This window comes from Rhinichthys klamathensis, unplaced genomic scaffold, assembly GCF_029890125.1.
Source record: "Rhinichthys klamathensis goyatoka isolate OS25496 unplaced genomic scaffold, OSU_Roscu_1.1 h1tg001043l_1, whole genome shotgun sequence".
In the NCBI taxonomy this organism is placed as follows: domain Eukaryota; kingdom Metazoa; phylum Chordata; class Actinopteri; order Cypriniformes; family Leuciscidae; genus Rhinichthys; species Rhinichthys klamathensis.
In genome coordinates, this window is record NW_026607318.1 from 35,483 (window position 1) to 46,271 (window position 10,789).

Sequence of the window (10,789 nt, forward strand, 5' to 3'; positions counted from 1 at the left end):
TTGTTTGCTTTTGGTAATTCAGGACAGTTCACTTTAGGACAGTCTATATCCCCCTAATTCAAGTGTGTGCATTGCGCATGTGTGTGTAAGAATGAGTAAATGAGTGAGAGTGATATGGAGGGGAGATTTCAAATAAATCATTAGTTGCATATACTGTTTTATAGTCATTCATTGGATAAGGAGGGATACCTGCATCTTTTTTGATAATATCATAAATATATCAAATGGATTTTTGCTTAATATTTTGAACACTTTTTTCATTTTGAAAAATAAACATATTACCCAAAGTTAAAATAACCAAGTAGTTTAATAATAATATTGTCACACAGGTAATTTGCACAATAACATTTTCCCATTTGTTTTGATACCTTGCAATTCGTCTAAATGGCAGTAGATGGCGTAAACGCTCTACTTCAGATGCAGCTTCATTGGTATTTGGAGACTTTCTGTCTGTAAATCATGATGTCTTTCAAAAATAGATAGATGTTTTTTGACTCATAAACAACTGGACAATATCTAAAACCTCTAGAGAATTATTTCATAATTAAGACATAATTAATTTCCACAGTGAAATGCTTTTGAATACTTTTACCATGAACATGCTATTGGGCATTTTAAATTATTTATATCTGTACTGTTTTGTTTTGTTTTTTTCTTTAGTTTTTTGCGTTTATTTATTGTAGAGCAGTAAAAAGTTTGGGTCATTGATCCAATGGCAGAACTCCTCCCTGTCTTCAAACACTGCTTTAGGTTCCTGCCCACTGACTTCTGTTCATACAGCAAACCTTTCAAATATCCATTCATCACTGGCTATCCAACACACTGAAGGTCTTCTTTCTGTCTGTAAAAACCATAAGCATCTGCTTTCACCAAACCAAGGACCCTTTTGACGTCACCAGGGGCACTTTTTACATCTTCATTAATTAATGGACCATTGATGCATAGATTACATGAAGAATAATTGCATTTTTTCTTGGACGAACAGACAAAGAAAATACTTCACCTTGACATCTTACTAAAATTGCTTTAGCAGCTCTTCTTGTCTGAAGAATTTTTATAATGGAATTATTGTTTTTGATTTTTTGCTGTGGCACGTTTTGTTTTACACGTGCAAGTGTGACGGAGCAACAGACTGCTGACAATATAGAAAACCGTGCAACTCTAGAAGATGAAATGGACAATCAGGAAAACATCTTAACACAGGTAATTTTTCTACATCTACATTTTTAAAAATCAAATGATTACATGAACATACTGTATGATAGTTAGTGAGTGTATTTTACATTAATAATAATATTAACAATAATTGTATTATATTATTAAAGAATTTGCATTACCAATTTATGTATCTACATGATATAATATATATGTCATGCAAGTCATATGTACATAATATAATCTATAAAGCACTATTTTGAAATATTTGAAAACTTTAATTAGGGTTAATAAGGGTTTTGTTTTTATTTATACTTTGTAAATAATAATGATTCCATTCTTGACTCTAATAGCTCATTGGGGACTATGATAAGGTGAAGACTCTCTCTGAGGGCTCAGACTGTCGGTGTAAGTGTGTAGTAAGGCCTCTGAGCAGGAGCGCATGCAAGCGCATTGAAGAAGGTCATGCCAAGCCTGAGGACTTCTACACAGTGGAGACAGTCACTGCAGGACCCAGCTGCCAGAAGTGTGCCTGCATCGCCCCTCCGTCCGCCCTGAACCCCTGTGAGGGAGACTTCAGGTTTAAGAAGCTGCAAGACGCCGGGCGGGACGATATCAAGGTAAAGGGAATCATCCATCACAACAAAAAACAACTGCACTGGTTTTAATAGATGGTCCCTAATAATACTGGATCAGTTTTAAAACCAGACTTATCCTATTTCTTCTGATGACTTGTTTTAGACTTAAATAAATGAGTATTATAAATAACTTATATTAACCCTCTAAACTCTTCATTTTAAATGTTTCAGCTTTCAACCATAATGGACCTGCTAGAAGGAGCATTTTATGGGATGGACTTATTAAAGCTTCACTCCGTCACAACAAAACTTCTGGAACGGGTTGATAATATTGAGAAAGTAGTGAGTTATATATATAGTACATTACATTTATTAATATTTTACACACTCAATGATAAATCAATAAATTAATTACCTGCTGTGGGGGCCATAACTTTTTTTATTAGTAAAAAAAGTGTTGTGTTAGTAAAAGGGAAAAAAAGTTAAGCTTCCTTTACCATATTAGCAGACCTATCCAGTCATGGTACATTAAGAACAAGAACAGGTTGTCACATTATTTATTTTCAATCATACTGTTCCCTAAAACAACAATGTTGCTTCTGTGCACTATTCAGTATTACCATGGCAACAGAAATCACTGTGTCCTTTCAAATGTTGCCACTGGACAAAGGGGAATTGAGTTCAGGTGGTTTAGGCGGAACTGCCACCCATGGACTATTGTGTTTACATTCTCCCTACAGTCGTTTTCCGGAAACTTGACAAAGGATAAAGTGAGCGTGAAAAGTGAAAAAGCGCAGGGGAAGGGGCCTCGCTCCAACCAGCGGCAAGAGAAGAAGAAGCGTCTCAGTGTGCTGGAGCCCTCGCTGCAGAAGAATGTGGCCGCTGCGTTTGCTCACACCGTGGTACAGATACAGGACACACTAGCACAATCCATTACAAATGCCTTAATATTTGTCTCACTTCACATAGATGGCAACTGCCAACATGTAACGAATACACACTGCAAATGTCATTTATAAAATTCATGCAAAGGGCAAAGCCACCAGTACTAAACCCTGCCCAGTGGAAACAGTGGTTGAATTTACTGTGAGCTTGAAGACATGTCAGTAGAGAAAATAGTCGATTACAGCCATACTACTTTCCCACAGCATGCTCAAGTCATTAATACACCACAAATTCCCCCATCTCATCCAGGAGATTTATGCAGCCACACAAAAATGGGCGGCTTGGAAAGAGACAATTAATGCTGCTTATTTGATGCAGTGATAATTACATACATTTGTGAAGATAATAATTTAACTGACAATTTCACTGTTCCTGAGCAGAGGAAATATGAGGAGAAGTTTGTTGGGAATCAGGGCCCCAGCAAGCCTGTGCTGAAGAGAAGCAACTCTGGGGATCAGGAGGAGCCACATAAACCTGTGAAGACCAAAGCTGGTCCCAATGGCATGGCCATCAGAAGCATGACCTTCTACAAAGCCAACACGATGGAGGAGAGTGAGGGGGAAGAGCACAGTGAGTGTCCAACCTCTCATTTTACTCACCAGAATTTTTTACTTTATTATATCCATTTTAAAAATGTATGCTGTTACACTGGGACCTCAAGTTGCAGCTCCTACGTTGATCAAAGATATTAGCAACTGAGGAAAAAAACTAAGAAGGAACAACAAGAAGTTCTTGTGTTTCAACAAGAAGCTAAATGAAAGTTCAACACTGATAATCACTCATTAGCATTACATAGTGACCCCCCACATTATTTTAACAGCAACCTTGTTTCCAGAAGTACTACTTTCCCTATTTATTTTATCCATAGGGTTTTCAAAAAACACTTCAGTAATGAGTTCTAAACCATGAACTAAACCAACCAGTTTTGAAATGAATCACAACATTACAAAATTCAATGTAAAACAAAGGTATATGAAAATCTGAAGAAAAAAAAAACTTAATGTGTACTTAATGTCTTCTATGAGGCAATGAATTACTGCAAATGATGTAATCAAATTAAAACAATATACAACTATTCATTTATTGCAAAATATTTATGCATATAAATAAACTACCATTCAAAAGTTTGAGGTCACTGTTTTTATAAGTCTCTTTATGCTCAGCAGGGCTGCATTTATTTGATAAAAAATACAGTAAAACAGTAATATTGTGAAACATTACTACAATTAAAAATAATTGTTTTCTATTTTAGTATATTTTAAAATCTTCAGTGTCACATGATCCTTCAGAAATCATACTTATGCTGATTTGGTGCTCAAGAAACATTTTTTATCAATTATTATTATCATCAATGTTGAAAACAGTCACTTTTGATCAATTTAATGTGTCCTTGCTGAAGAAAGTTTTAAATGGCAGTGTAAATGCATAAGAAATGTAAGGAGCCCCTAAAGGGACGTGGTGGTGGAAAGAATTTGGGATGGGAGACTTTTTTTTTAATCTTTTGCGTTCCCTCGCAAAACTTTTGCGTTCCCTCGCAAAGATATTTGCGTTCCCACGCAAAAACTGTTGTGAGCTCGGACAGACACTTCCTGTTTAATGTCCCGCTGGCAGTGTTTCAGAGCTCCGTACGGTAACAATGAAGCGTTTCATAGTGTTTGAACTTGGACTCAAATATAAAGAAATGCGGTCAGTGCTTAACTCAAGAAGTTCAGTGAATTTGGCAATATATTCACAGATTCGAACTTCCCGGATCAATATTCGTGAGAAGTTCGTCAATATTTAACACAAATGACACCTATTTACAATCATAGTAATGTAGACAACGAGCTACAGACCAATTTTTCTCAAAACGAGCTTTTAATATATAAATTGATCTCTATGAGCAGGCGGCTGAGAGACCTTCTGGTGCAATATACCCCCAAAAAAGTGACTACAAAAATAGTCATTAACTTCAATGTTACACACTGTAGTGTCACCAAATTCAGTTTACACATCAATGGTCTCCCACTGGTCAAACTACAACACTTAGTTTGGCAAGTAATGGCACATAAAAAATAAGTAGGCCTATTCTTTACACAAATTTGGTACGCAGCTAACATACTAGTTACAACCATAGCTTTTGCATGATAATTGCTTACTGAATTTGATGGCATTACACTGTATAACAGTGTGAAGTTATTGAATATGTTTTCTAATAACGGTGATTTTGTTTCATAATAAATAATCATAAGAATTATGCATTTTTTATCAAACTAAGTGTTGTAGTATGACCAGCAGGAGAGCAGTGATGTGTGAACTGAATTTGATGACAGTACAGTGTGTCACAGTGAAATTATTGAATATTTTTCATAATATAAAATGTGCAAAGGGGTTTTGCACTTTGCAGACGGTCCCTTATTCGGACTTGTCTCTCAACCGCCTGCTTAGAGACAAATTTGTGTTATAAAGCTCGTTTTGAAAAATATTGGGTTGTACTGTAGCTCGTTGTCTACGTTACTATGATTGTAAATGGGTGTCATTTGTGTTTTAAAAACGTTTTGCTCACGAATATTGATCTGGGAAGTTCGAATCTGTGAATATATTGCCAACTTTACTGCCAACTTTACTAAGCACTCACTGACCACATTTCTTTATATTTGTTGATAATATACATCTTCTATTATCCAAGTTCAAACTCTATGAAACGCTTCATTGTTAACGTACGGAGCTCTGAAACACTGCCAGCGGGACATTAAACAGGAAGTGTCTGTCCAAGCTCATAACAGTTTTTGCGTGGGAACGCAAATATCTTTGTGAGGGAATGCAAATATCTTTGTGAGTGAGCGCAAAAGTTTTGCGAGGGAACAAAGTTTCTCGGGGGAACAGAATATCTTTGTGAGGGAACATAACGTTTATTGTGGGAACACAAAAGTTTTATGAGGGAACGCAAAAGATAAAAAAAGAAATAAAATAAATCTCCTATCCCAAATTTTTTCCACCACCACATCCCTTAAAGGGGTCATCGGATGCCCATTTTTCACAAGTTGGTATGATTCTTTAGGGTCTTCATGTAAAGTTTGTAACATACTTTGGTTAAAATTCCTCAATGGTTGTGTAAAACAACACCTTTTTTACCTCCTCAAAAACAGCTCTGTTCACAGCAACCCGTTTCAGTGCATGTCTCTTTAAATGATAATGAGCAACGGAAATATGCTAATACGGGACAGTCCGTCAGTGGTCATGGGCGGAGCAAGAGCAATATGACATCATATTGCTCAGAAAATCCAAACGGCTTGATTATTGAGAGTGTTTAGGCTTTTTGAGGATTAAAAAAAAAGGAGTGAATGGATTTTTTTCATTGTATGGTGGTTGTGCAAAGACACATTTATATGCAAACACCATATAAAAGTGAATTTTGCAGCCGATGACCCCTTTAAGGGGCTCCGTAAAATGTGTCGGTGGAGAGAGACTTTTGCTCCATGAGGTTGGACAGACATTTGGAAAGTGTCAGATTTAGGATTTTTGCATTCCTTGTTTTTAAACGATCCAGCATTAACAAGTGCATTACATGGTGATGTGAGAGACAGAGTCAGCGTTGGATTATGCAGATGTATTTTGAGGTTATGTTTTACTATTGCACCGCAGCATATATTTTTTTGACGAATCAGCTTTTTTTAAGTTCAAAATCACTCTCATTGGTTGGTGCTTACTTCTTTACTGTTTTGAGCGCAATAAAGCGTACATTTTGGAGTGTAGTGTAACGTTTGGAGAGTGTGTATGTATTAAATATCGCCAAAATGTCAAAAATACAGTCAAGCATATTTTCATTTTCCAAATCCACGAGCAAAGCTGATGGTGTTTCTGATCAAAAGAGATCCCGAAGATGGAACTGCTAATACTAATCAGGATAGTGGGAGACACATGCAATGGGAGTTAGATCAGTCATATTCAGAAATCGATGTAATGAAAGGCAATAACGTCAAAAGTGAGAGAGAATATCACAGATCAACGGAATAATATTTGGTCTCAGCATAGCTATATACATGTAATTAGGGCCATGCAGAAAGATATGATGCTCTTATAGTTGTGAGATCACCATTTAGTACATGATACATTCCAGGAAAACTTGTATGGTCTTGTACTACTTGTAAGTTGTATGTATGGTCAGTGTCAGTCACAGAGCCTTTTCATTGCTGTTTTTGATCCGGCAATTATTCATTTCCAAATTAGGCACTGTGTAAGACCCATTATTTTCAGACTACAGGTGAAATTTCACTAACAAGTTCAACTTAAGCATTTTATGTTTCTTCTCTCAGTAGTTGCCACAGCACCACATGAGGTTGTAAGTGGCGATGGCTCTGTGGATTTAATAATTGAGGACGAGCTCCATAAGAAAGAGCCATCTGCATCTGTGACAAGACCTGGAACTCCTGCAGCAGTGACCCAGACACCCTCAATGAACCTCAACCCACAGAACGGAGACCCTTCTGCTGCAAACATGCCAAATGTGACAAAGCAAACTAAAGGAGAGACTGTAAAAGCCAAGAAGTCAGGCACAATTACAACAGCAAGGGCAATCCTGCCAACCGCGGTGACTTTAACTACCACAACGACACCAAGCACTAATACAACAAGCATTGCAACTCCTCTTGCAGTTCCAAAACAGCTGGCCAGTGTTACAGCACCCACAAAGAAGTCCAAACTTAGTTGGGATGAAGCTACGACTCAGACAAGCACACAACCCCCAAAGAAGACCAAAGAACAAGGTAAGCTTGAATCTAGATCCCGCTTTGATGATTATTAACTAAAAGAGTTTAGAGGGGCTGTATTATCTGTGATATATAGATTCTTCCCATCTGTTTTTATCGTTGACAGGGATCTGCAAGGACACATTAGCAAGCATTGCTGATCCTGTTACACACAACACATATGGTAAAAATGAAGGTGCCTGGATGAAAGACCCAAAAGGCAATGGAAAAGTTATTTATGTGACCGACTACTACTCTGGGAACCAGCTTCTGGAATTCCGTGATATGGACACCTTTAAACAAGGTACATATGACTTTAAAATGGCCATTTGAAACATACTGTACTGTATATTTTCGGACAGTGTAAATTAAAAAAAAGATTATTTTTATGGTTTGATTGGAACTGGACTGGTTGGAACCATAACTGTACAAAATAATAACAAATTTGCATATAGCCTACACTACTGTTTAAAAGCTTTAGGTTAGAGCATTTTTTAAAGAAATGAATACTTTTATTCAGAAAGGACTCATTAAATTGATCAAAAGTGACAGTAAAGACATTTATAATGTTACAAAAAATTCTGTTTTTAAATAAACACTGTTCTTTTGAACTTTCTATTCATCTAAGAGTCCTGACAAAAAGTATCACGGTTTCCACAATAAAAATAATAAGCAGTTTTCAACATTGATGATAATTAGAAATGTTTCTTGAGCACCAAATCAGCATATTAGAATGAATTTATGAATACATTACATTTTGAAATATATTAAAATATAAAACAGTTATTTCAAATTGAAATAATATTTCACAATATTGCTGTTTTTAATGTATTTTTGTCAAATAATTGCAGCCTTGGTGAGCATAAGAGACTTAATATTAAAAAAACATATAAAAAAAACGTACTCACCCTTATTTAGATTTTTTAGATTGAAACTTTTTCTCTTCACATTTATACATTGTAATACAGTAAACGTAATTTATAAAGTAATTTAACATTACTTTAGTAGTACTACAAAAAATGTATGGTAAAAGTACCAAAAAAAAGTACATCTTACAGATAATATCTTATTAATCATTTCAGCTACAGTAGTACAGTTACAATATTATAAAAAGCCAATTATTCAATTTTGAAGACAACATATCACAATATCATACTTTCTTTTCTCACATAGGACAAATGATTCTTTATACATGCAAATATACAGCTGCCTTTATATTTTACGAAGGGGGTCCCTTGCAACAGGATCATGATCGACCCCTGCAAGATATATGACATTTGTTTCTCTTCTTTTTCTCACAGGGCAGTTTAGCAACTCCTACAAACTCCCTTATAACTGGATTGGCACCGGCCATGTCGTCTACGGTGGCTCTTTCTTCTACAATAGAGCTTTTTCTCGTGATATAATCAGGTTTGATCTTCGTCTCCGGTACGTAGCAGCCTGGACCACCCTTCATGACGCAGTATTAGAGGAGGAGGAGGCCCCCTGGGGTTGGGGAGGACATTCAGACATTAACTTTAGTGTGGACGAGAGCGGGTTATGGTTAGTGTACCCAGCTCTGGACGAAGAGGGGTTTCACCAGGAAGTGATCATCCTAAGCAAGCTTCAACCCTCTGACTTACAGAAAGTGAAGAGCTGGAGGACGGGCCTGAGGAGGAACTACTATGGAAACTGCTTCGTCATCTGCGGCGTTCTGTACGCCGTTGACAGTTTCGAGCGCACGCATGCCAATATTTCCTACGCGTTCGACACGCACACACACACCCAGATGATTCCCCGTCTCCCTTTTATAAACAATTACAGCTACACCACACAAATCGACTACAACCCTAAGGAACGTATGCTTTATGCATGGGACAACGGCCATCAAGTGACTTACAATGTAGTATTTGCTTATTAACAGTAATTTAACACTTTATTAAGGTACTGTGTGCAGCACTTTCTGTGTAAAATAGTCAAATGATTGTGTCTTAAGTGGGTTGTAGATCAGTCTACATGACAAATATTTTTATGAATATTTCATCGTATCTTTTTTTTGGTCTGTTGCATGTCTTTTGTATTTGCTTTTCAAAGGATGTTTCTTATTCTCAAAGGGGTACACAAATATTATTGAGCAATTCGTGACAAGGTTCTCACTGCTTTCTTGAAGTGTACATGTATGTTGTATATAATGTAATTTAAAATAAACTTTATAGCAAGCTCTTCTAAACTTGTGAAGTGTCATTACCTCAGTCTAAAGTTATTTTAAGGTCAACATGAAACGTCATTCTCAAGCAACCCATTAAACTTCCATAATATGGTGTATTTTTGAGTGAAACATAATGAGACAAAGATTTTCATCTGAAATTGGATCGTCAAAGAAGGTTTTTGTTTAGCAGGTGGCTGGAAAGGAGAATATGACATTTTTATCAATCAAACATTTTTAACTTTGAATAACATGCACTGATTAATTTTGCACTAAAAGACTAGGAATGTGCATTAAATACAGATTTTGATTTCACATTGATCTCAAGGATTGGCTGATACTACTTTAGTATAGGCTACATCTGTATGTTACGAGAGTCCGCAAGCTCTACTGTAATCTCCCCTTTCCTCTGAGAAATTCCTAGGAAAACCAGCTGTGAAAGAGGAAGGGGCTAAACAGCACCTTGTGGAATTGATAAATATCACCATTACAAATTACTAGTGTTGGCACGCTACCAAAATTTCAACCGCTACCAATACCAGTACGTCACAGTTCTCTGTACGGATTTCGGTACCATAGCAAAAATATTGGAACTACTTAGTTTTATCTTACAATTTTAAAATAAAATATATGAACTAAATTAAATTAGTTAATTAATAATGATAATAATTATTAGTAGTAAATAACACTACAAAACAGCTCGCACTGAACCTTGAAGATTTTTTTTAAAAACATCTGATCGGCCATTGCATCTTGCACTAAACAGACATGTCAGTGGTTGGCAAAAAAGCTCAATGCTTCAAAAAATGTGGGAATATTTTTGCTATATATGCAAGCAAACAAACATATTTATTTATTTGCTGGTCTCTTTTCATTCCTTTAAACATTTAATTCCCTCAGCTGTGTGATAACTCAAAGGGAGATCTGTGATGTGAATATCAGTTATAATAGAAGGCTATTAATAGTTATAATACTTTGCAGACTCATTGAAAACTATGGTCTCAATGAAAACAGCATGCTCAGTCTTTCTCTTTACAAAACATGTGCAATCAGTTTCCTTTTTGGAAACCTTCCTGTGAAAGTTAAAGCTGCTCCATTAATGTCAGTCTGGTTTGAGAATATGCCTTTCTGAGTGAAAAAGACAAAACTCACTCAATACCTGACAGCGTTTGAGTGTTAGACAAGCTGAAGAAGTGACA

The 10,789-nt window shown here is 36.2% G+C and overlaps 1 protein-coding gene across 3 annotated transcripts; it reads left to right on the forward strand.

Moving 5' to 3' along the window:
• Positions 1-692: 692 nt before the first annotated feature.
• olfml2bb (olfactomedin-like 2Bb) lies at positions 693-9,614 on the forward strand. 3 transcript variants are annotated; one of them, XM_056244671.1, is made up of 8 exons: positions 693-1,203; positions 1,509-1,775; positions 1,965-2,072; positions 2,474-2,635; positions 3,059-3,248; positions 6,974-7,423; positions 7,533-7,709; positions 8,707-9,614. In XM_056244671.1, the coding sequence occupies exons 1-8, from the start codon at positions 1,060-1,062 to the stop codon at positions 9,303-9,305; spliced, it is 2,097 nt and encodes a 698-aa protein (XP_056100646.1). In that variant the 5' UTR covers positions 693-1,059; the 3' UTR covers positions 9,306-9,614. The 3 variants fall into 3 exon arrangements, with proteins under 3 accessions (XP_056100646.1, XP_056100647.1, XP_056100645.1); XM_056244672.1 differs by having other exon boundaries at positions 6,977-7,423; XM_056244670.1 differs by having other exon boundaries at positions 2,474-2,632; positions 3,056-3,248.
• Positions 9,615-10,789: the final 1,175 nt, after the last annotated feature.

Excerpts from the sequence above, each read along its gene's own strand:
- olfml2bb (XM_056244671.1), top strand. The coding sequence starts at position 1,060 with ATGGAATTATTGTTTTTGATTTTTTGCTGTGGCACGTTTTGTTTTACA. Across the intron at positions 1,204-1,508 it reads AGGAAAACATCTTAACACAG|CTCATTGGGGACTATGATAA; the intron begins GTAATTTTTCTA and ends TGACTCTAATAG. Across the intron at positions 7,424-7,532 it reads AAAGAAGACCAAAGAACAAG|GGATCTGCAAGGACACATTA; the intron begins GTAAGCTTGAAT and ends TATCGTTGACAG.